The following is a 26,475-nucleotide window of genomic DNA, read 5'->3' as shown; positions in this document are numbered from 1 at the left end:
TAATGGTGAGGTTGGAGCTACAAAAGGAAAACGGTTTTAGTTAATTGAATTGATATTACACAGCTCATAGGACTTCGGTATAAAAAAGCACTATGCTTGTTCCATTTAGAGGTCAGACTGTGACTTTCTTTTCTTTTTTCTTTCTTTCTTTTCTTTTTCTTTTTTTTCTTTCTTTCTTTCTTTTTTTTTTTTTTTTTTTGATTTGGTTTTTTCAAGACAGGGTTTCCCTGTATAGCCCTGGCTGTCCTGGAACTCACTCTGTAGACCAGGCTGGCCTCGAACTCAGAAATCTGCCTGCCTCTGCCTCCCAAGTGCTGGGGTTACAGGCGTGTGCCACCACCGCCTGGCTATTTTCTTTTTTCAAATTTTATCTATCTATCTATCTATCTATCTATCTATCTATCTATCTATCTATCTATCTATCTGTCTGTCTGTCTGTGTCTGTCTGCCTATGTATGTATGTATGTATGTAGTATGTGCTTGAGCATGTGCCTTGGGACCTGTGTTAAGGTTAGAGGACAGCTTTTGAGAGTTGGTCTTCTTCTACCATGTGAGTTCTAGGGGCAATCAAACTTCAGTCATTAGACATGGCAGCAAATACCCAGACCGAGTCAGCCAGCCAGCCCAAGCATTAAGTGGAAGATAGACCTAGGCTTGTTCTGATAGTTTGTATATGCTCAGCCCAGGAAGTGACACTATTAGGTGTGGCCTTGTTCAAATAGGTGTGTTACTGTGGGTGTGGGCTTTAAGACCCTCATCCTAGCTGCCTCGAAGGAGTATTCTGCTAGCAGTCTTCAGATAAATATGTTGAACTCTCAGCTCTGGCTGCACCAGGCTGGCCTGGATGCTGCCATGTTCCCGCCTTGATGATAATGGACTGAACCTGTAAGCCAGCCCCAATTAAATGTTTTCCTTATAGGACTTGCTTTGGTCATGGTGTCTGTGCACAGCAGTAAAACTCTTAAACTCTTAGTGTTTCTGTACTAGTTCCCCTGAGATGAATGAAACAGGGACCTTGGAACATTTCTGATCCCATACTCAGCAACCCCAAAGGAACTTCTTGTAAACAACAAAGGCTGACTGGGATAGAGAAATAATGACAGGACAATCTTAAAATGTGAACCAGCTGTGGGGCTGGAGGGATGGCTCAGTTGTGGTTAAGAGCACTTGTTGCTCAAACAAGGGCACCCAAGTTCAGATCCTAGCACCCATGCCTGAGGGATCTCATGACACCCCCAAGACACACATAAATAAAATAAGTCCTTTTTTAAAATTTAATTAATTAATTAATTTTTTTTGTATTTTCTGAGACAGGGTTTCTCTGTGTAGCCCTGGCTGTCCTGGAACTCACTGTAGCCCAGGCTGGCCTTGAACTCAGAAATCCGCCTGCCTCTACCTCCTAAGAGCTGGGATTAAAGGCCTGTACCACCACAGCCTGGCTAAAATAAATCCTTTAAATAAACGTGACCCAACCACGGCTGGGGATGTAGTTTAGTTGGTAGAGTTCTAGCCTAATGTGCACCAAACCTTAGGCTGGATTTCCAGCACTGCATGAACTGGGTAAGCCAGTCCACACCTGAATCCCAGAACTTGGAAAGTTGAGATAGGAAGATTGGAATCTCCAGGTCATCTCATCTCTCCTGCCCAAGATTTTGCCTTCAAAAAAACAAACAAACAACAACAAAAAAAATGAGTTGGAGCAGGGGCCTGCCCTTCTAATCCCAGCACTTGGGAGGCAGAGGCAGGTAGATCTTTGAGAATTTAATGATAGCCTGGTCTACATAGTAACTTCCAAGATGGCCAGGGCTACAAAATAGAGACCCTATCTCAACCAAACAAAATAAACAAGAACAAAAAGGCTTAGTTGAGCTGTCTAATTCAGTAGAGTATTCACCTGTTTTGCTTGGCATACCCAATGGTCCTGGACACACATACACACCAGACTTAACTTGGTGTGGAGTGAATCTGGTTGGCACTCCCAAGGATTCCTGTCGGCTATATTATCTCAAATTCTGGGGACATTCAAGTGCCTGCTATGTGAAAAAGGTACATTCAGCCTACGGGGCTATAGGTTTTCTTCTGGATATTTATTAGGCTGGAAAACTAAGGTCACTGGGAATTTCCTACTAAGGGTCTTGGATGTAAGATACCATATGGTCATTGGTAGGAGAGGCATCCTTGCACACGAGGCCATCCAGCTGGGTTTAATAATTGGGGCTTCTTCCCTCCTTACCCTGTCTTCTTTCCCACTGATGTTAACACTGGCCAGTTTTCCCGTGACGCTGGCTGAGAAAGAGGAAGGTACACTCGGAGGAAGATTGCTTCGAACTTTATTTACAACAGAATGTAAGAAAAAGTAAGTTATTAACAATAATAAATAACTGGGGGGTGGGGTGGGCATCAACGACAGAACAGCCATAAAAGGACACAGAGGGTTGTGTGTGTATTAGGGTCACTTCCGCTTGTGTTGCTTGCGACGCTGCGTTCCAACACCTGGTCCTTCAGTGGTGGCAGTGGTATTTTGACTAAGTTAGCCGATCAAGATCTCAGCTCGAAAATGTAAATGCTGAAATGACACTGGCAACAAGGACATAGAACATCAACTCAATAGAACCTCTTCTCTTCTCAGGGGCACTGGGAAACTGAACAGGAAACTTGAAATTCTGCAGATACAGTTTGAACTTGAAAAGCAAGAAGGTGGGGAGGCTTATCCTAAGTATTTGTTAAAATGGAGTTGCAATTAAGGGCACTGACTGTGAATTCTCCACAAATTCACACTCTGACATCATGAAGTCCTATGGCTCTTGAGCAGTAAGATATTGGACTCAGACAGACCACTTTGAAGGTGGGATACAGCATACAGAAGGACCCCAGGTGTCTTGCATCTGCCCGTGGTGGTGTCAATGCAGTGTGACAGTGCGTGGCACCAAAGTGTCTTTATTCTCAGCAAGAATAAAGAACTTAATATAGTTTATTCATGTCAACTTACAGCTCAGGCCAGGATTTTTATTTTTGTTTTATTTTTTACAACTATGGCTTAGATGGCAGAATGTCATCTAGGCCACCAGTCAGGTGACCAGAAAAGTATGGAAACTATTTAAAGAGACACCTTCCATTGGATTATCTGCTTATAGATTGAAAGGATAATCACTTCTGTGCTGGCCCTTTTCAGAAACAAAGTTCCCATCCATCCAAGCCGGCTGGCACCCTGCTACCCTGTTGTCTCAGAGCATTGAAGAGATACTGAAGGAAGAGAAATTTGAAAATATTCATAAACACATTAGCCCTGAAATTTTCATTGAAGACAGTTCCTATCAAGATGCCTTTAAGCTTAAAGTTCATTATGGGCCATGAAAGAAAAAACAAACAAACAAACACATGATTAGTTTTAGAGGTATTATTGGAGGTTGTGTATTTTACTTTTAAAACTTTATTTATTTGTGTGTGTGTGTTCATGTGTGTGTCCATGTATGCGTCCATGTCTGTGTGTGTGTATGTGTGTTCATTACATTGAGCTAACTTATTTCCACACCATATACCTGTAAATAAGTTAAAACAGTCCCCACGTAGATGCAAAGCCATGATAGCAGAGTTTATAAGCAAGTCCACCAACAAACTGACAAGAAAAAAATGTCAATTTCTTTTTCCTTTGCTTTCTCTTACGACAGCGCAAAAGGAAACCCTCCTTGGGGGGTGGTTCCAGACAAGCCTTATACAATAAAAACACCACAAAACCTGGACCCAGGAAAGTGCAGACGAAGAGAGGCTGCCATGCCACACCAAGATTGCAGGGATAGTTCCTATTCGGAAGCCACCTGGAGTCAAGACACGTATGGCGGCCATTTTAGTCGCATCCACCGCCGTCAGAGATGAAGAAGGGTAAACATATGTATTATCTATCCTATGGGTTACTAATTCAGTTTGGCCGCCAGAGACTTAGAACTGGTGGCATGTGACTTGCTAGACTGCATTTTATACATGTGTATATATGTACAGGTATGATACAATTTTGGTGAACAAAGCTGAAGGATTTCACATGGCAGACATAGGCACTGAGTTAAGGATTCTATTTCCCCCTCAAACATGCTTAGCAATTCAAGTTTCTGCTATTTTTTTTTTTGTCTTCCTAAATTTCCGTCATGCAGCCATTTTGTTTCCATCCTCACAAGACTTACTCATGTTCTATGTACACATTCCTCGGAAGGCTTGGATCCCACAATGGCACATTCACGTAAGGACAAAGCGAAACGACACTTGGAAATCAAGATATCGGAGTCATTTATGCTTTGTGGTGGCTGGATTAAATATTCAAAGCAGCTAATGAAATATATCCAGAGTCCCACCCCTTCCCTATTTGTAACACACGCATATCACATGTAGACAGAAAAACTGAACACATACGTGTTGGTTAAGAATCACATTATCATAGGTTAGCACTGCAGTTGATGTCAAAGGTCCTGGGCTGACTACAAAGGAGAGAAGACTCACAGAGAGGGAATATGAATGTAGCTTTTGAAAGTGAACCAGATTGCTGACCTTGACAGTGAAAGCTGGTACAGAAAGGAAGAGTGGTGTGGTGTTACTGGAAAAACTAGGTGCCAGATGGGCTAGACACCTGCGAAAAATCATCTTGTACCACACGGAAACCGATGAGCCCACCCCAGCCCGCATCAGCTCACAAATGGTAAGCGGATACATAGGCGAACTCCGAGTCTTCTGAGAGTGGAATTTTGCTTCTGAAAGTCAGACATTCTCATTGAGTACAGCTGTATGGAGAGGGAGCCGCTGAGGAGTTCAGAGGAGTTTGAGAAAAGATTACAGTTTTCCCACAAGCAAGATTCATGCTTCCATACCATGCAAAGAAGGGTACCCTACTACGGTACTGTCACCTCAAGGAAAAGATGCGCTGTTACGATAAGATATTTGTAATTGCTTTCCTTTGAGTACTGAGGCGCAATGTCCATCTGTAGACAAGAAATGATCTAGACGCGCTAGACACTTTGGTGCTGGGCTTGAGGGGCCAGCGTCTGTGCTGCAGGAGAGGGCGTGGACCCGGGAGACCTTGCAGAATGTGGAGCCCCGAAGAGAGGGTGCGGGCAGGGTTTCTCAGCTGGGAGGTGCCAGGGAAGGAGAATACACTCCTCGGTCTGTTTTGCTTCCTTTGGGATCTGTACTGGGGGCTATTTCCTTTCCTAAGGTTGGAAGTCCCAAGTCAGGAAGGGATAGCGAGGTCATGGGCTCTAGAGCTCCTGGCTACCTGCTGATTGGCATTGCTATACCTGCTTGCTTTCCTTGTGTGCCCAGTGAGGGGCAACGGTGACAGATTTCTCTTCATGCCACTGTGATGACCGACCGACCTTGCCAGCTGTCGGCATACATGCCCCCTTCATTCAGCAATGAGAGTAAGACAAAAGGGACATTTATGATCACACCTCTGTATAAACAGGAGCCTGTGATTCCACTCCCCGCCTTTTTCCACTTGCCTGTATTGACTGGATTCCTGGGACACAGCCAATAGCTAGATTATTTCCTTATTGCGCGGTTGGGAACTGAACCCAGGGCCTCCTGCACGCTAGGCAAGAATTGAGCTACATCCTAACCCCCAATATTTAGATTATAAGGAAGGAGTAGAAGGATGGGAGTGTGTTCTAAAGCCCGGTGGTGGGCAATATCTGGGTGTTACTGAGAATAAACCAGGAGGGATGGATTCTCTTCTGCATGGTTCAGACAGTGGTCAAGCTCAGGTCACTCAGTCTACTCTGAACCTCCTCAAATGGGAGACTGAATTCTACGTAGCTTGTTGAAATTTCTGAGAATCGTTATGAATGATGAAGCTCACAGGTCAAACTTTGTAGGTACCTGAAGAGAAGATGTCTGTCTCACCTGGGGCTCTCTGTTTCCAGAATATTCCACATTATATTAGTTGTGGTCATAAGTCACCCAGGCAAGTCTTAAAAGATTTGAGAAGCCACCAGGGCATGAAAGGGGAAGCAAAGAGATGCAAACGGATGGGCACTTTATTCAATTTTGTGAAAAGGTATAAAGACGTTATCGTTAATCGCACTTGGAGCCTCAAGAAGTTGGTTATTAAAATTTTCAAAAATTTAAGAAGTTTAATCAGGCTCCAAATCCTGAGTCAGACTAAATCAAAATAGGAATATTGATAACAACTGGAATTCAAGTATTGGTGGTCAGCAGTCCCAGATGATAACAATTAGGTATGTGACACCTGAGAGTATTTTTTTTTTCTTTTTGTTACTGAGAATTTCAGGTTTGATGGGAGGAAATTGATGTCATTATTGTACCACACTTACCCAAAAAAAAAAAAAAAAAAAAAAAAGTGTTCTCATCCATTCACCCTTTTACCATTGAGGTCCACATCAGACTCATCAAAGCCCCCAAAATAAAGCTTCCTCCCTGGCCCACATCTAAAGCTAGAGACTATTCTGTGGGTTTTGTCTGATTGTTCTTGAGACACTGACTATCTCAAATAACCCAGGCTGGCCTCAAACTGTGTGTCTAGCTGAGGCTGACCCTGAACTTCTGATGCTCCTGCCTCATTTACCATTGCTGGGACGGACCCCAGGGTTCCGCGGCGTGGCCAGGGCAGCAGCTCCACCCCCTGAGCCCTGTCCTCAGCACCTCCTGTTTTGTTTTTTTCTAAATTATACTTTCTACACTCACTATGATGCTGTGTGGCACACGTAGGGGTTCTTGCTATCTGTGAGATTATTTAACCACATGCACAGTCTGAGATCCAAGAACACATCTGAGTGAAGAGGCAGTCTTATCCTCGTCCCGAGGAGTCTTAAAAAAATAAAATAAAATAAAATAAAGAAGCCACAAATGAAAATAAAGGATCCAATGGGACGTTCACATGGAGTTACTCTGATTTGGGCCGACATGGCTTTTCAGAAGCGTAGACGCCAGGTAAATTCAGGGTGGCTTTTTTCTCCGGATCTGGAAGTGTGAGCGTCTCTGGAGCAGATTTTTTCCGGGGCCGGTCTTTGGGAATGGACAGAAATTCTGGTGCATCTGTGGAGAGAGGGGTGGACGGGGCGCTGGAGGGGGCGCTGCGCACCGAGGAAGGCAGTAGGGCGATGCTGGAGATAGAAATGGCCGGTGGGAAAACGCCGATCTTCTTGTTGGTGGCTTCCTGAGTGGCTCGTTCGAACTCTCGCACTTCATCCATTGTCATGTCTTCAAAGGGAAAAGCGGAGAGGATAATAGTTACTGTTCAGACAGGCAAATGGTTTTATTCCTAAATCTGGGGACACTACCGTGAAGCCGGCCCTTACCCATCACAAACCCAACTTGTCTTTGAAATATTAGACCCTCTTTTCTTTTCTTTTTTTCTCCCCCGTCTTTGTTACTAAGACACATCCAGGAAAAGAACGTTTCTGTTTTTGGATATCAACCCAAGATTTTCAAAGGACTCTTCAGTAAGTATTAAGGAATTACTGAAATACATTTTCTTTATCTATCTGCTATGTGTGAGCATGGAAGCCCGTGTGGTGGGTGGCTGAGTTTCGGAGGAGAGAGGACAGCCTTCAGGACGCCGTCCTTCCGCCATTCGGGTCCTCAATTCCGTGGGCTGATCGCAGGTTACCGGCCTGGGCAGCAGTGGCTGGCTTTACTCGGTAGCCATCTCATCAGCCCAATTAGTTCGAATTAACAATATTTGTGTGTGTGTGAGTTCAATTCCCAGCACCCACATCAGGTGGCTTACAACCACAGGTACCTCTAGCATTGGGGGAGGGCATCTGGAGGCTAGAGGCCACCTTTGTGGAGTTGGTTCTTGCCTTCATCCATGTGGGTCCCAGGGATCAAACGCTCAGGTCACCAGGCTGGGCGGCAAGCGCCTTTACTCACTGATATGTCTTGTAGGCCCTTGTTATTAGGAATTGCTGTCAGTCTGACTATTCCTGGAACCCTCCAGTGATTCTCACTTACTGGGAATAGATTAATCGGGCAAATGGAGATGTCAAAATAAGCCTGAAGGGAAGGCTTTGCCTTGGGGTGGAGGTGGGGCCCAGAGCTCTGTTTATCAACTCAAGCTCATTCATTCCTTCTGGTCCTCTGCTGTGGTCTCAGTGGTTCAGGGCTCTTTGAAGTGTTGAATGTGGAATGAATATTGACTACTCATTTTAATCATTACATGTACTTTGTGTGGCTGGGGATTAAATCCAGGGCCCTAGTATGCCTGGCAGGAGCTCTACCACCAAGCTACACCTCTGGGTTTCATAACATCTGAACAAAGGAAACAACAAACACTTTTTTTGGGGTAGGGGGAGAAGTGTTCTCAGTGGCCCCAAGTGTCCTGTAACTTGCTTTCTAGATCAGGCTCTGGGTCTACAAAACCCAGATCTGACTGCTTCTGACTCCCAAGTGTAGGGATTAAAGCCGCACCATCAGGCCTGGCTCAAATAAATAAATAAATAAATAAACAAAAAACAAAAAACCCCAAAAAAACAAAAACAAACCCCCACTTCCCATTAAATTAAATCTGTGACCATTTCCCTATGAAATTAAAAAAAAATTCCTGAAAGGAAAGAGTTTTTACAAAGAAGATTTAAAAAAATTATAATTGTGTTGGCATAATATAAAATTTATATGATTTTAAGAAAAATCCTACCTATTAACTTACCACTTTTAAATGAATAAATGTGATTCTGTTCTTTAAAGCGGCATTTACTTGGAATTTGACAGAGAATTTTAGTGAATTAGGATATATCTTTAATAAATGGATAGCGATTTTGAAAAATTACTTGGTTAACAAGTTGCCGAAATGTTGTGATATTGTATCTTTCCAGCAGGGGGCAGAAATGACACAGCAGAATTTATATTAAAAACAAAAAACAAAAAACACAAAAACAACAACAAAACCCCCTCCGAGTCTCTTCCTTACTTTGAAACCTCTCAATTGTCAAACTGGACTGTTTCTTCTTTATTGCGCTAATGGATGTTATTTTTGCTTACTTCCAATTTAACTTATCTATGTTCAAGGTGATAATCTAAAATTATTTTTCTTTTTATTTGATAGGCTCTTGGGTAGATCAGGCTGGCCTCTAACTCACTCTGTAGCTGAGGATAACTTTGGATTCCTGATCTTCCTGCCTCTACTTTCCCGGTGCAGGAACTGCAACACCAGCCACAGTTTACATGGTGTTGGGGATGGAGACCAGGGTTCTGCACATGCCAGGCAATTTGCCAACTGTGTTATGTCCCTAGTCCAGCCATGTCGCTTGATCATTATTCATAAATTTTTAAAAAACTATTTTGGAATTTTAGGGTGCGTGTTTGTGTACCTGTGGAGCTGATTTGCCCATTTCCACAGCTACCTGGGCCCAAGCAATCAAACTCAGGTCACTAAGCTTGTGTGATGAGGGCTTCCCCTTCCCCTGCTAGGCCACCCACCATGCTGGCCTAGCCACATGCTTCTCACTCAAGGTACACACCGCCTCTCGCCTTTACCACCTCTTTTTTTCATTATAGAAAAAAAAATTATGATGGCAAAAAACAAACAAACAAGCAAACAAACAAACAACAACACAACGCAACACAACAAATGAGCCACCATCTCATGGAATTCTAAAGAAAGAGGGCACTATTATGAGACAACCATTATACTTCAATCATGGTGACAATGGGTTTCTTAACAGCCAGAAAAAGGTGGGTGTGCATTCTGAATTATCTTTCTTCTCTACACAGTTTAATGCTAATGATGAGTTAAAACATGCAAGGCTTTAAGCTGCAAGCTCCCCCGCCCCACACCCCTCCCTCCCCACCGAAACAGGGTGCCATAGTATAGCTCAGGCTGGCCGCCAACTCAAGGTAACTCTCCTGCCTCAGCTCTCAGCCACCATGGCTTAGACCCTGAAAACAGTCGTGCTCAGTGCCCTTCAGGCATCCCTTGTCCCTCCCTCCCCTGTAGCTTTCTTTGTCTGGTCTATGTTTGTAACAAGCACTGTGTTTGACATTCCTAGGAGAAAAGGTAATCAAAAGCAAGGAACGTTCTGGAACAGTTTCCTTAAAAGAACATTCCTATCTTTAGAACAGGGGAAAAAAAGAAGCGTTGTGGAGGTAGCTGATCAAAATCAGGGCAAACCTTCACAACTCTTGCTTCAATGGGTTTCCGGAAAAAACCCCAAATCAGCGCATGAGCGACAGGGGGAGGAGCCAGTCGCTCTCAGGTTCACAGGTCATCACATGCATCCAGTGGCCAATGGCGCACTAACCTGGCAAGGCACAGTCCACATCATGCTGGGGGTGGGGGGAGGGATTAGTCAAACATTTCCAAAACATTACCAGAAGGTCTTCCAATTCTAGAGCCTTTGTCACAACAGCTACCTCTCAAACTTCTGTAATTATGCTCTCATTTCTTTTTAAAAAATGGATGTATCATTTATTTAGTCATTTGTGTGTGTGTGTGTGTGTGTGTGTATACACGTACATGCATGCAATGCCTACTTAGGACAGAAGAGGGCACTGAATACCCTGGACCTAGAGTTCAGGAAGTCGTAAACCACTAGACATGGGCACTGGGAACTAAACTTGGGTTCTTGCAAGAGCAGCAGTTTCTGAACTGCTGAACTGACTCTAGACTCTACATTCTCACATCTTAAAAAAAACAAAACAAAACAAATCAGAACAACAAAAAAAGTGACAGCCATGTAATAACTGCATTCTTGAGTTTTCAAGTATCTCGTAAATATTATCATTCTAGGGCCTGGGCATGGCAAACACAGGAACTCATCTTGTTCCCAGACAGATCACACATAAGAGATCTCCCTGAGTCCTATATAAAGACCCAGTGATGAGTCCTTTGTTACCTATACATCCACTTTGTTAACACGACTGACCAAGAGATAACTATGTATTTAAATTCTGATATATACCATATTGTCAGCTCTCAATAACCCAAGGCTGTCAAATAACTCAGGGCTTTCTAAGACCTTTGGTAAGTCCCAGGCTAGATCTTCTATGTAGCACCGCTAAATCTCAGCTCACCACCCCTCGACCACTAGGAGGGTATGTGCATGGACTGAACCTTACTCTGGAGATTAGCCTAAGTCCAAAGGAACTGATTGAGAAAAGCAGCCCGAACGAGTTCTAGAAAGCCTTTCAGAGACTAAGACAGCTGAAGAACAAAGCCCTCCTCGGAACACAAGTGTCCCCCACGCCTCGAAAAGTTCCACATTTGATCACTTTACATTTGACACCCGCTGTTGCCCCTGTGCTACTTTGTCGTGATTAGTGCAGGCTACCCCCAAATGTTTCCACTCTCTGTCTTTCCTGGGTTTTATGACTGGGTTAGGCATGAAGTGAAGCCACTGAAGAATGGAAAGATCTGGAAGACCTAGGTGACTGACACAGCCCACTCAAAGCCTGGGGGAGGGGGACACCTTTACCCACAGTCTCTGGGAGAGGTTCTGTATTTACAGAAGGCTGGGGACCCCCGCATTCTCAGGGCCTGACAGATGGGTTTCCGTGTCTGTTTCCCACAGGGTGGGCAAGGCGCTTTGAACAGTCTACATACACTGGTCTGTGCATGGCTCTCTATGTCATCCACAGTAGAGGAGTGCTGATTGCAAACTTTTATGTTGGTTTGTTCATGCATGTTTTTCTCGTATTCCCGAACATCATCCATTGTCATATCTGAAAAAAGTCAAGACGTGGGCAACTTCCGTTATTAAATACAAACTTTAACGGGGGGACACTTTAGGGGAAAGACTGTAGCTCAGCAGTTTTATTTAAAAAAAAAAAAGTTAAAAAGCAGGTGACTGACTAACTTTATGGGGGTAAAAATCATAAAGTTAGATAAACCAGCCAAAGAAGGGGGTGAGGCCAAAGAAGAGCGGAGACCGACTGTGTAGGGGTGAGTCCTGGAAAGTGGGTGAGTGCTAGCGAGTGGGCTGTGCGTAGCCTGAGATCTCCTAAAGCTTAGTTAGAAGATCTCTCTCAGGGACAGAGACCAAGTGGTTTTGGTTTAATACTTACTTACCTTCAGGTAAAACTTTCCAGAGAGATACTAGGGCATCTGTAAGTTAGTGCATTTAACAACACCAAGGACACTTTCATTGCTATGGCAGGAGACAGGCTGTGGAGGGCAGACCCAGCATGTTCACTGGAGTGTGAGAGTCGGTACAGTTCTCACACAGATGCAGTTTGTTTTGCATGGAATACAAAGGCCAGAAAGTGCGGGCCTTTGAGTGTAGTCTGACAGCCCCGAGACAGCTGGCACCCTTCCACCCACGCTGATCTATAAATACGATGGTGCGCAGCACCAGGTTTGCCTAGAATCTACAAGTTTCCAGTGTTTCAGGATAATGAGTTCTCAATCCCTAATGGTTTTCGGCAGGAGACGGTTTTGTGGCAGTGTCTGGCTGTGACAACGGTGGAAAGGTGTTCCGTTGGCATCTCTCTAGGGATGGGGAGGGAAGGGTGCTGTAAAACATCCCACACGCTGGGATTCCCCAATTCTCAACACACAAAGATCTCATTTCAAATGCCAACCGTGACTAGGTTGAGAAGTCCTGTCTCATTCTTGCGATACTGGCACCTGGGAGGGTGAGGCAGGAGGTATGGCTTAAAGGCTAGCCTGAAGAGTATGAGACCTTGTCTCAAAAAACAAAACAAACAGGGTTGGTGAGATGGCTCAGCGGTTAAGAGCACTGACTTCTCTTCCAAAGGTCCTGAGTTCAAATCCCAGCAACCACATGGTGGCTCACAACCATCTGTAATGAGATCTGATTCCCTCTACTGGTATGTCTGAAGACAGGGATAGTATACTTACATATAATAGATAAATAAATTAATTAAAAAAACAAACAAAAAGAAAACTAAGGAATCTGCTCTTTCAGCAAGTGAGATGCCTTAAATTGATATTTTACTGGTCTCACCTTAAACATTCCCCTTGTCTTCCTCCCCACCCCCAACTCTCTTCCTCTTCTGATGCATTTTATCAGCTGCTTTCCCAGTCTAGCAAACCTTTATCAAGGTCGAGGCAGACTTTCAGTTCATGCCCTCACTAACCAATAAAGTATGAAGAAAAAAAAAAAAGCATCCACGCCATCGCTGATTGGCTTAGTGGGGATCTGCCTCCAGTGTTCCCGGCTGGAGATTTTCCTTAAGCATTTTATGGATCATGTGCCCTGATTTTTTTTTTTTTTTAAATATCAATCGAGTGTCATGTGAGGTTCTCTTTGCTTCTGAAGGGCAGACCTGCCAGAGCTCATGATTTAATTCAGTGTGGTCAGGGGCTGAGGTGGAGTGTGGCTCAGAATCTCAGCCTGGGCTACTTTATTGAACTCATGGTGCTCCTCTCAGGCCTGGGATCACCCACTGGAAATGCTGTCCACAAGCAATGTAAGTATGGCGACGGCTAAGCTGCGGGCTGGCCAAGCGCGGGCATGCTCTGCTTTCAGAAAGCAGGTTGTTGACAAGCAATAAAAGGATGCTTATTAAGGGTGAAGACAGAAGGTTCTTAGTTGATCATAACACATTCCACAAGACCACACCCCACAATTTCAATGACCGATCATCAGTATTCCTTAAAGACAAACACACCTGGAACTGAGTACGAAGCAGTCCTGTTTAAGTACAAGTTCAAAATGAAAACAGTGTTTCTTTGTGCACATGCCATTAACCAATTAATCGGGAAAACAAAACCCACAGAAGGCAAAGAGTCTTTTCATCACTGCCTCACTGTGATGAATCTCCACAGAAATCATTCTTTATCTGTAGTTAGTTCACTGTGGAAGGAGGGACTTACCATGGGGCAGACTGTGGACTTTCAGAGGTATATTGGTTTTGTGGGTGTAAGAGAGGGTTTGGCGACAAAGAAGATCATGCCTTGCTCACAGTGAGATTTGAAAACAAGACAAGGGACTGGTGGGGGCCATGTGATTGACGACAGAACGAAAAACATAAGACAAAACCAAAACGAGGTAGAAGACTATGTAATATTGGTAGGAAAGGTTCTTATGTATTTAGAAACACTGAGAACATCTATTTCTGCTCTCCTTTTCCATCCCATCTGATGGGGTTTCATGTAGCCCTGGTACCAAATCTCCCTGTGTATTCTAGGAGGACCTCCAACTCCTGATCTCTTCTATCCCCACCTCCCAAGTGCTGGACAATGCTGCAGCTACAGGCTAAGCTACTAGCTAAGAAAATCTCTCTAAATCTTTTTTTTTTTTTTTTTTTTTTTTTTGGTTTTTTGAGACACGGTTTTTCTGTATAGTCCTGGCTGTCCTGGAACTCACTCTGTAGACCAGACTGGCCTCAAACTCAGAAATCTGCCTGCTTCTGCCTCCCAAGTGCTGGGATTACAGACATGCGCCACCTTGCCCGGCTTCTCTAAATCTTGTAATACCTTCACATACCATAAATGCATACGAACAGGAGGTAAACATACCAGTCCTCCTTAGTAATTTATGGAACCGCTAATTAGGTGGAAAAGATCCACTTTGGGTTATCTGGTTAAATGCATTGCCTTTGCAATGGATATTACCTCAAAATCCATATGATCATCAATGTTCAATTGTACATGCTCAGAGTATACTTCCGAAGACAATTCATCCTCTTACTGATTGATTTTCAAAGAGCAGAGTAACTTCTAGCAACTTGGGTTCAGAGCTCTTGCGAGAAACAAATGCTTTCTGAGGTTATCATCCAAACTTTTAGAAATGTTTTCAAACACACTTATTTGTCTGTGTGTGTGTGTGTGTGTGTGTGTGTTGTGTGTGTGGTCAGAGGACAACTTGTGGGAGTCTGGTCTCCCTTCTATCGTGTGAGTCCTGGGTACTAAATTCAGGCTGTCAGGCTTGGAGGTCTTTACCATCTTGCTGAGCCATCTTGCTGGCTTTCAGACAAATTCTAAATGCAAGACAGCCTTAGGAGGTGATGGTTCTAATAGATTTTGAAAGGCCATAATTGTTTTTTATTTTTTCCTTGTGTATGTATGTGTGTGTGTGTGTATATGTGTATGCAGTGTAGGTGTGCATATGTTTATATATGTATGCAGCTATATGCAGAGGCCAGAGGTCAAGGTCTGGTATCTTCTAGTATCTCTCTGTATTTTATTATTGTTGTTGTTGTGTCTGTGGGTGTTTTGCCTGCATGTGTGTCTGTGTACCACTTATACACAGTGTTCCTGGAGATCACAGATGGTGTGAGATCCCATGGTGGACAAAGAGGACTGTTAATAGTTGTGCTGTCTTGTGGATGCTAAGGATAGAACCTGGGTCCTCTGGATGAGCAGTCAGAGCTCTTAACCGCTGACTCCAGCCCCTCCCCTTATTTTGTGAGTCAGGGTCTCTCACTGAGCCTGGAGCTCACAGATTTGGCTAGACAGGCTAGCCAGCGAGCCCCTAGGATTCTCCTGTCTCTGCCTCCCCAGTGCTGGGATTAGATGAAGCCATCTCCCGCACAAAATGACTCTGCTGAGGTAAGCTTCTGTTCCTGGCTACACCTTGGCAAAGATGTTCTTGTCCCAGGGCATTTGTGAATCGAGGCTATTTCTTTGTTCCCTCAACCATCAGCCAAAGACTCACACAATATGGTAAAATGGACTTCAGTTAAATGGGTCTTTTAGGCCTTCAACGTTAATCACCTTTCTTGCTGCTGTTTTTAGATAGGGTCTCCTGAACTCCTGGTCCTCCAGCCTCCATCTTCTGGATGCTGGGATTACAGTCACTGGGTACTATATGCAGCATTCTGGATTGAACCCGGGGCTTCATGCGTGCTAGGCAGGCACTCTACCAACTGAGCCACACCCCCAGGCCCATTTTAGTATTTTTTAATTTTCTGAGACAAGGTATCTCTATGAAGCTCTTCCTGTCCTGAAATGATCTATAGACTATGTTTGCCTTGAAACTCACAGAAATCCACCTGCCTCTGCAGTCTTCATTATTTGGTGTGTGCTATCACATCTGACTTCATTTTAATATTCATTTTTTTAATTTAAAGTTTTTATTTATATGGATGTTTGTGTGTCTGCATGCACGCATGTGCATGTTTGTGTGTGTGCTGGGGAGAGCAGAAATGGTCTTTAGATCCCAGCAGTTACTGGCGTTTGTGAACTGTCTGACATGGGTGCTGGGAGCTAAACTCCAGTTCTCTGCAAGAACAGTGAGCACTCTTAATTGATGAACTAGTTCTCAAGCCCCTGAAGAAAATGTTCTAAAACTATTTATTTATTCTACCATTTAAAAAATGCCAAGATTATGCTATATAAAAAGAATTCAAGGTGAGATAGCTCACCAGGAAAATTGTTCTCCGCCAAGCCTGGTGACCAGAATTTAAATCACAGGACATATGTGGTAAAAGAAGAGAAGTAACTTCTGAGCGTTGTCCTCTGACCCCCACACATGATTCATACCACATACGAATCCAAATAGTACTGAATTAGAGAAGAAAAGGGCTTAATTCCTTATAGCTTCTTTGACCAGTCTTATGAACTCTAGAGGTAGTTGTGGGTAAGAGCCTGAAGGATCCTTACACACATACACACACACATACACAGAGAGAGAGAGAGACAGAGAGACAGACAGACAGAGACAGAGAGAGACAGAGACAGAGACAGAGAGAGTTGTAACTGCATTTGCAGTGGCTTGGGCTTACTTGACCTGGCTAATCTCTCCCTTTCCAGGTTCCTAGGCCCTATCGTTCTGAGGCAAAATTGAAATTGAAACAGGTATCTGGGTCTTGAAAGACCTGGTTATGAATTGGACTGGGCACCTGTCTCCAGCAAACTGGTAGCCATCCTTCTGGAAGATTCAGTTTTAAAGTTTCTTTGTTATTATCATTGTTTTTTGAGACAGGGTCTCATTATGTACCCTAGGCTATCCTAAAACTCATTATGTAGCCCAGGCTGGCCTGGAATTCATGATCCTGCCTTAGCCTCCTGAGAACAAGGAATGTAGCTATGCACCATTAGGCCTAGTAGGAAAACTCATTAGAATAGTTATAACCTAACACATACTTTTTATATAGCGCTTAGTCGATTCCATCTTCTTTATAATCCTTAATGCTTGGAACGCACCCTTTCCATACAACCCAGACTACTGAGACCTAGAATGGCAATTGACAGCTGTGATTTTGTTTTTCCTTTTTAAGATTTAATTTTATGAGCATGGGTGTTTTGCCTGCATGTATATGCTGGTGCATGGCATGAGGGCTTGGTGCCTGCAGGGGTAAGAAGCTGGCATCTGATTCCTTGGTACTGGACTTACGGGTGGCTGCTAAGAAATGAATCCCAGTCCTCTGCAAGAGTAACAAGTGCTTTTATCCCTTGAGCCATCTCTCCAGGCGCTGTGTTGAGATGCTGTGTTGCTATGTAGCTTTCCCTATGCAGTACAAGCTGGTCTCGGACTTGTGGTGATTTTTCTGCCTCTGCCTCCCAAGCACTGGGGTCATAGGTTGGCATCACTATACCTAACGTTTTTAGTGTGTGTGGGGGTGGAATGTAGGCAGGAAAAGGGTTCACAGGCTCCTTTGAAAAGGAAAGTGAAGTGATGTTCCGAGCTCCCTTCCTAGTAAGATGAACACACACACAGGCTCAGGGTCTGCTTCCAGGAAACCTGGGGCCCTGGAAGACGCTGGCACGATGGACTCACGCAGTCACTGCTCGTTTCTCGGCCCGAGCTTGCTTCTCAGGCCTTCTCTAGGGGCCCTGGCTGACTTCTAAGCCACTTCACAAGGCCTTTCATCTACCAGCCAGAACTCAAACTCCCACATACATTTTTTTTTGGAAAGAGTCAGGTTTTCAAAGACGTTTGTGAGGTCCCCCTCAGTCACAGGGTCCCTGTGGCCATCTTCAGTGTGCCTCTCTGAGAACACTGTCGGATCTGAGAAGCCAATCCGAGCTTTTTTTTTTTTATGAAGCCGGGCTGTCTATTTTTGTCTTTCCCCCCTCTCACCCCATCTCCTGAAATGTGTCGTGGCTCGGCTGATTAGTGTTCTAGTCATGCAGAGAGGCTCAAGGCCCATGGATAAAGACCAATCAGGGCCTTGGAAAGCAAACTCAACTCCGCCAACATGGACACGCCGATACTTTAACGACGAACATGAGCAGAATAAAATCTGCTTAGGGAAATGATTTCGTGACTTCCAAGAACGCTGGGACTCAGTAGAGATGCAGAAATAAATCCTTGGGTGAGAAAAGATCACCATCCTGAACAATGTCCTTTCTGCACTCATAATTAAACACTGGAGTTGGTGAGTCTAATTTGAAACAGAGAGAGAGAGAGAGAGAGGCATCCAGGAGTGCCCTTGATGATACTTAAAGATGGTCAGGGTGCACTACCCAAAATGCTGCTCAGGAGGTGAATGGTACCCAAACCCAGACAATAGAGCACCTGCTGAGTCTGCAGGGGGGGGCGGGGGTTCTTTTCTAACACATCTGTTTAAAAAGGGAGGGTGGCTGCTCTCTCCTCCTCCTCCTCCTCCTCCTCCTCCTCCTCCTCCTCCTCTTCTTCTTCTTCTTCTCCTCCTTCTCCTTCTTCTAATTCTTACAAGGCACCAAAGCTTAGCAGCTGGCCCTGAAGACATCTATGATCCTTCTAGTCTAATCTATTTGGAATGAATTATTTAAGCTGTCCTTGTAAGCCAATCTGCCTCATATCCCAGGCCGTGAGACAACCTGGTGGGGGCTTCTGGAATCACAGAGGGCTAGGGGCTGGAGAATGCGCATCTATAACCAATACCCAGGCGATTTGCAGACTGCAGGTCTAGGGACCTTGCTTTGAGAGCCAGAACTGTAAACTGTGGTTCCAGAGGAGGCTGCTTTCCTTGGGACCTTGTTCATACCTTGTCCATGTGTATTATGGTTGTCTCGCTGAGCCTGTCCATGATCAGAGGGAACAGGTAACCCGGGGTACCTGAGCTGAAGGGTTATCCTGGTTTGGACTTTGCCTTGGTTATAACACACCCATCTATCGGAAAGACCCACAGTTCCTGAAATGACCTTGAATCAGTAAGTGGCTGAGGAGACACTGTGTGGCAGGGTCTGTTTCTATTCATTTAATTTCCTGTGAGTCTGCGTCAGGTAATGAAGGAGCCACTGTGTTCCAGGCCAGCAGCTCAGCTGGGTGGCCAAAGTCTGCAAGAGTTTATACCAAATTGATGGCGTGGTTCTCAGATCCTTGAAAAGGACTGCTTGTTTTGGTTGAGACTCAGGTTGTGGACTCAGGTGGTGGAGACCACTCTGGGGTCGACAGCCAGCCCTGATGGTCTACATCTGCCAAAGCCTAAGCCTTCCAACTACAACTCAGTCACAAAGAAGATTCTGTGATCAATAGACTCCTTGAGTTGCTAACTGCCTTCCTTCTCATCCTAAGTAAATAGGTAGGAATTCTTAAAGACCTTTGGGGTGGAGAGCCTGTGTTTCATCTAATATATTATTCTAGCTTCAGGCTCTTGTAATAATCTGAGAATTCTAAAGGAGCCTTGCACATGCTAGGCAAGTCTCTCCCATTCTCTTAATTAAATGGCCTAAAGTCATCATTTCCTTGCTACAGGCTTAGCTGAGACGGAAAAGAATCAGGGTCCATTCTCCATATTCCCTTACTGGATACACACTCCTACTTCATTTTTGTCCTCCTACACTGGTTGTCAACCTCTTTTTCTCATTAAGAAAAAATATTATTGTATCTGTGTGCATGATATGCATATCCCACGATACACTTGGGTAGATGCTAGCGGACAACTTTGTGGAGTCATTCTCTCCTTTTACCTGCAACATGGGCTCTGGGGACTGAATTTAGGTCACTAGGTTTGGTAGCAGATGCCTTTACCCACTGAGCCATCTCACTGGCCCCTAGTCCTCTTTTTGGAAGGGCAGGCTTGAAATGCTTTACTTTATTTTCTTAAGGAGAATGAAGCCCATCTTTTAAAATTTCTGAAAAGCCCTCAGTAGCATTTTGGTGCTAGAGAACGGTAGCCGAGAGGTTTGCCTCCTGCTCATCAAGGTGGCAGATTTTGGGGTCCTCTGGGTACCTGTCCTTTGTGTAATCAATGCAGGCTTATTGCTCATTGACTTGCCTTGTGATATTTCCTAGAAATTGGCAACAAGGGAACCATGAGCTCTAAGAAGTACAAGTTAAGAGAGGACAGACACAGGCTAGAGAGATGGCTTAGTGGTTAAGAGCACTGACTGCTCTTCTGAAGGTCCTGAGTTCAAATCCAAGCAACCACATGGCGGCTCAAACCATCTGTAAAGAGATCTGATGCCCTCTTCTGGTGTGTCTGAAGACAGCTACAGTGTACTTAGATATAATAATAAATAAATCTTAAAAAAATGTATTGCTAAGAGAGGACAGACATTACTTCAACTATTTTCCTTTTCTTTCTTTCTTTTTTGGTGTGTACGTGTGTGTGCATGGGGTGGTGTTGGTCAAAGGTCTGTATTTCCTCTGAGACTTGCTCCCCAGTAAACAAAAACAAAAACAACACCAAGAAGATAAAAGCACCCAGAAAAAGTTAAGGGCCAGAGGAAATAATCTGAGGCTACTCTCCAGTGACCTGTCTCATAAAAGCCAGGTCCTGGAGAGTCTTCCTGACAGCATAGTGCATGCAAATGCCCTGTGGCTGTGGGACATAACAATCTAAGTGGGGATGGGCGTTTGGACAAACCAGGTAGAAGCGTTTGCTCTTCAGCAGGTGCAGAGCTGGGAAAATGGAAACATAAAACTAAATGAACCCTGTAGGCCAGTGGACGGAGCCTTTTAAACTTGAGGCCTAAGTGACCAGCATTGCCCTCACCCATCCTGTTCAATGTAGCCTTTCACTTTAAGATAGGATAGCGAAGGGGGTCAGCTGCTGCTCTGGGAATGAAGAGCATGGGTGGGATAAGGGGGGGAGGGGAGACCAAATACAATGTATGGTACACCCTAGACAAATAACGTGACTTCGGACAATAGACACATACAGTCAGCAATATCCTAAGTCACTGGTCGGGTGTGCTCACTTCTGTTTACAGCCAAGGACACAGGCCACCTGATGACTGATTTGGGGGCAGCAGAGGATTCACATCCACACCACCGCAGTGCTGAACACCCAGGGAGGGTGGTCCACCTATCAGGGTACCGAGCAAACCTTCTTCTTAGTTATTGACAAGGTGCAGAACTTGTTTAAAATCTTTGAATGACATTAAAAACAAAAACTCCCAAAGAAACCAAAAAGCCAGAGCAGAACTTTCCATTAGAGCTGTCCAGGCACCTATGCCTCCCTCCATCCGTCCTTGACATCTTAGAGAACTCCGATGCGGGTCTGTTTCAAGTGTTCCTTGTATCAAGGAACTGTTACTTAATAAGATGCTTCCATCAAATAATGTTGGAAGTTTGGGATAATTTAGGATGGGTCTGAAATCCACCCCGCAGAGAACAATGGAGCCCTGTGTGTCTGTAGGACAAGCATCAAGCACGCCGAGGTCCTACTTGGTCGATAGTTCTGTGGTTATTTCAGACCAAGCTCCTATAATTACATCTTTATTAGGTTCACCGAACAGAGCTACTTCCAATACAGGAAGTGGTGGCCTGCCCTTTGTTGTCCTTCTAGGTTACACTTGAAGCTGGGTGGACTGAGAGCCAAGCCAAGGTGTTACAAAACCATTTTCCAAGTTATTTTGGGCCATCGGACTTACCGTACCACTCATCAACCCACGCAAAGGCCTGTCTGTGTCCAATCAGTAAGATGTCTCGGACCACCTGAAGAGTAAGAGAAGGAGGTTGAAATAATACCAGGAGTGACCGAGAGCATTTGGGGGGTTGAGGGGCTAGGGGCGTGGCTCAATGGGTAAGGTGCTGGCATAAGAAACTGAATTTGGATTTTTAGCGCCCATGTAAAAATTAGACGTGTTAATGTATGCCCGTCCTGTAACCACGTACTGGGGGGAGTCGAAATGGAGGTTCCCCAGGAGCTTCCTGGCCTGTCAGTGAGCCCTGAGTTTAGTGATAGAGCCTGTCTCAAAACATAAGCTGGGGTCAGAGGGCAAAGGTGACTCCTGCTAAGCCTGTCTGAGTTCAATATCTGGGTCCCAATTAGTAGAAACAGTGGAGGGAGAGAACAGATTCCCAAAAGTTGTCCTCCAACCTCCTTTTGTGCTTCTGCCCTCAAGTGTCCTCTTCTCCACCTAAATAAGTAAATGAAATGTAGAAATATAGTGAAATAATTTAGGAGAAAATTTAAAAATCTGGAGAGAGACAGAGAGAGTCAGAGAGAGAGAGACAAAGATGTTGGCCTCTGGCCTCTATAAGAGCATGAAGAGGCAAGTGCACCCCCCTTTTCTATACATACACAGATACGCCCCAAATAATAATGATAAAATAAAATAATATTTCTTATTTCATCTCTTTCTTAAAGATCTATTTATTTTTTATGTGTGTAAGTGTCTGGCCTGCATGGATGTCATGTATGAGGAAGTCAAAGAGACTGTCAGATCCTTTGGAACTGGAGTTGTAAGCTACCAACTATGTGGGGGGCTGGGAACCAAATCCTGGTTCGTAGTAGGAGCAGCCAGTGCTCTTAACCGCTGAGTCATCTCTCTAGCCCCAGTCTCTTTCAATAATTGCTCATTGTTTTTCCGTTTTATTACATGAAATCAAGCTGTGATGATTTGTATATGTTTGGCCCAGATAGTGGCACTATTTATTAGAAGGTATGGCCCTATTGGAATAGGTGTGGCCCTGTTAGAGTAGGTGTGGCCTTGTTGGAGTAAGTGTGTCACTGTGGATGTGGGGTTTAAGACCCTCATCCTAGCTGCCTGGAAGCCAGTATTCTGCTAGCCACCTTCAGATGAAGATGTAGAACTCTCAGCTCTTCCTGCACCATGCCTGCCTGGATGCTGCCATGCTCCCACCTTGATGATGATAGAACCTTTGAATCTGTAAGCCAGCCCAATTAACTGTTGTCTTTATAAGACTTGCCTTGGTCATGGTGTCTGTTCTCAGCTGCATGAATCCTAAGTAAGACACAAGCCTATAAGGACATTTATGTATCTCGAGTCTCACATACTGTAAGGACGATGCCTTGGTCATCTGCATTCACTGCTCAGTTTCAAATGGAACCAAGTGTTACTGACATTCCCAACACTGGTCTATGAAGATCCCAAGCCTGTCCCTGTTCTACAGAGCTGGGGTAAAAGGTACGTGCAGTCCAAACTCAACTTAAGTATTTTTATTTCATGAGATGCCTTTTCGTCCTGTATAAACATGCTGTGTGTGAGTGTACCTTACCAGAGTGTGGTCATGTGAAGGGCAGTGGGCAATGGTGGATGAAGTCTTCTATTGCTGTCCACTTTCTTTAAACTTTTTTTTTAAAGATTTATTTGTGTTTACTAGAGTGAGCAGGGCCAACCTGAGTGAGTGGAGGTCCTGAATTCAAAATTCCCAGCAACCACATGATGGCTCACAACCATCAGTGTAAATACAGTGTACTTATATACATAAAATAAATAAATAAATAAATAAATAAATCTTTAAAAAATATGTATTTGTTTTATGTATATGAATACACCACCATTGCTCTCTTCAGACACCCCAGAAGAGGGCATCAGCCGCCATTACAGATGGTTGTGAACCACCATGTGGTTGCTGGGAATGGAATTCAGGACCTCTGGAAGAGCGGTCGGTGCTCTTACCCTCTGAGCATCTCTCCAGCCCATTTAAACTTTTTAAATATTAACTGTGTGTGTGTGTGTGTGTGTGTGTGTGTGTGATGACACACATCTGTGTGTGATAGTTGGAGGACATCTTGTAGAAGCTGGGTGTCTCCCTACCCACTGAACCATCTTGCCAGGCTTCATACTTTTTGAGACAGGGTCTCTCATCAGACCTGGAACTCACCAGTTATCTAGACTGGCTGACTAATAAGTCTCCAAGGGTCCCCAGTGCTAGTGCTGTTACACCTTTATATGTATTACATGCCTAGACCTAGCTTTTATGTGGGTGCCAGGGATCTAAACTTAAGGCCCAGAGGCTCGGGCAGCAGGCTCTTTACCTATTGAGCCCTCTCCCTAACCCATAAATATTCCTTATTACATTTCTTGGAAACTCACAGCCAGCATCCAACATTCCTTCCTTTCTTCTTGCCAAACAAAATCCAGTGATTGTCAAAAACCTCTCCTGGAAGGGCTGAAGTGGGTTTCGACAAGCAAAGGGTTTTAATTGGGTGGATTTTCAAAAACAAGGGAAGCGTTTCTAATGAAGTGTTTATTCCTTCTGCCTCTGGGTGTTCGTCGAGGTCCTTTTATGATTTGGAAGTGGAGACATGTAATGAATCTAAGAAACACCATGCAGCTATACACACTTGAGTGCTGACGGCGTCAAATTCATGGAAATCAAAAGAACAGCATCGCCTCGGCATCCGTAAATCCACCCTGTCACATTAAGCATAACACAGCTGTGGCTGGCAACAAGGCCTCAATAATGCGTTAATGGCTGGCTTTTGAATACCCCCCCTCACTGTGAATAGATTCTTAAAAAACAAAGGTGTTTAGAGAAAGCTCTCCCACCACCCAGTACTTTCAACCCATGTAAACACTGCCTCATTAGCAGAGCAGGTGTGTTGGGGGCGGGGCGGGGTTATAGCACTTCCTTTAGTTTGGAATTAGGCAAGGAAGGATAACACAGAAGCCAAATCCTCACAGGTACTTTAAAGAAATGGGTTCTCAGAACAAAGTCATCATAAAGGAAATAAATGAAATGAGCTCTGGGCAAATTTAAACATGTTCTGGGAGAGGAAACTGCATGATCACAGGATGATTCTTTAGTTAGAGGAGATAATTTAGGAGGGTCTATCTTGGGAGGAAAGGAAGCAGACAGGTGTGGTGGCACACACCTGAAATTCCAGCATTTGAGCAAGCCTTGGCTACACAGTGAGTTTGAGGCTAGCCTGGGCTGTATGAGACCCTGCTTCAACTGAATAAAAACAGGAACTGGGGAGTTGGCTCATCTGTTAAGAGCACTTGCTGCTCTTGCTTAGGACCCGGGTTTAAGTCCCAGCACTCATTTGGCAGTTCACAACGACTATCTCCAGTCCCGGGAGATCCAATTCTTCCCTCTTCTGATGCTGTGGTCACCAGACATGTTTGTGGCACACGTGAGGGCAAAACACCCAGACACATAAGTGTATATATATTTTAATATATAAAAATATACATAAATGTATATATTTTAAAGAACTAAAGCAAAGGAGGGAGAATGAGAGAGGGACTGAGAGATGAGAGAATGTGAATCTGAAGGAGATGACAACGGAGGCATGGAACTCAGGTGGTCTCATAGTCACTCCGTGATCTTTCTTCCTGCTCAGTAACCAAGGTAACCCAGAAAGAAAACACGAAGTTTCTGTGATGACCCATTACAGCTGTCAACTGGCGGTTCACAACTGCCTGGGAAGGGAGCCTTAATGAGGAATTACCTAGATCAGGTTGACCTATGGACATGTCTGGGAAGAACTTTCCTTTTTCTTTTCCTGAGAAATGCTCTCATGATGTGCCCTGGCTGGCCCGCAATGTGCCATGCAGACAAGACTGGGCTCAAACTCATGGAGATCTGTCTGTCCTTACCTTCCAAGTGCTGGAATTAAAGGTGTATACCACCATGCCCAGTGTGGAGGGTTTTTATTAGCGCTTCAATTAACTGGTGTGGGGGAGACCTGCCCATTGTGGATGACACCATTCCTTAGGGTTGAGTTCTGAGCTGTGTAAGGGTAGAGAAGGTGAGTTGAGCAGTGGTCTCTCACACATTTATTTCTCTCAGTTCTTGACTGTGGCTTAGATGTGACTAGCTGCTTCAAGCTCACACTGCTGTGACATCCCCACAACGATGGACTGCAGCCTGGATAGTAAGCTAAAATAAATCTCTTTGCCCCCCAGGTTTCCTTTAGTCAGGATGTTTTTAAACAGCAACAGAAACAGATCTGGGGCTGTCTCTGAACTTGACTCCTGTGGTGGTTTGAATACGCTTAGACCATGGGAAGTGGAACTATTAGGAGCTGTGGCCTTGTTGGAGGAAGTGTGTCACAGTGTGGGTGGGATTTTAGAGTCTCTTCCTCCACCTTGCTATTGTCAAGTGGCTGTGGTCTGCAGACAAGTCCAAATGAGAAAAACGCAGAGCCACAATGGTGTGGCTAAAGGAAATTGGGAAAGGTATTCTTTATTAGATTTTAGTAGAAAAAACCAGAGAGTTAACTTTTCTAAAATATAGAGAAAAAGAACTTGGAGGTTTTTGACTCTCCCTCTGGAGACAAGGTTTCTCTGCGTACTTCTGAATGGCCTGGAACTTGCTCCACAGACCAGATTGGCCTTGAACTCAGAGACACACCTGTTGCGGCCTCCTGAGTGCTGGGATTAAAGGCATGCATTACCACCACCAGGCTCCTTCTTGCTTTTTTTTTTTTTTTTTTTTTTTTTTAGGACAGGGTTATGTGTGTGTACATACATACATACATACATACATACATATATGTATATAT

At 44.4% G+C, this 26,475-nt stretch overlaps 1 protein-coding gene across 1 annotated transcript in view; it reads right to left on the bottom strand.

Moving 5' to 3' along the window:
• Positions 1-2,313: 2,313 nt before the first annotated feature.
• Positions 2,314-26,475, bottom strand: part of Pitpnc1 (phosphatidylinositol transfer protein cytoplasmic 1) — a 258,738-nt gene continuing 234,576 nt past the window's right edge. The window contains exons 8-9 of the mRNA XM_052197031.1: positions 21,647-21,710; positions 2,314-7,200 (exon numbers count right to left, since the gene is read on the bottom strand). Of these exons, the coding sequence (XP_052052991.1) occupies positions 6,884-7,200; positions 21,647-21,710 (381 nt within the window). The 3' untranslated portion in view covers positions 2,314-6,883. The remainder of the gene's footprint in view (positions 7,201-21,646; positions 21,711-26,475) is intronic.

This window comes from Apodemus sylvaticus, chromosome 10 (assembly GCF_947179515.1).
Source record: "Apodemus sylvaticus chromosome 10, mApoSyl1.1, whole genome shotgun sequence".
Taxonomy (NCBI): domain Eukaryota; kingdom Metazoa; phylum Chordata; class Mammalia; order Rodentia; family Muridae; genus Apodemus; species Apodemus sylvaticus.
This window is presented reverse-complemented; position numbering and strand designations above follow the sequence as displayed.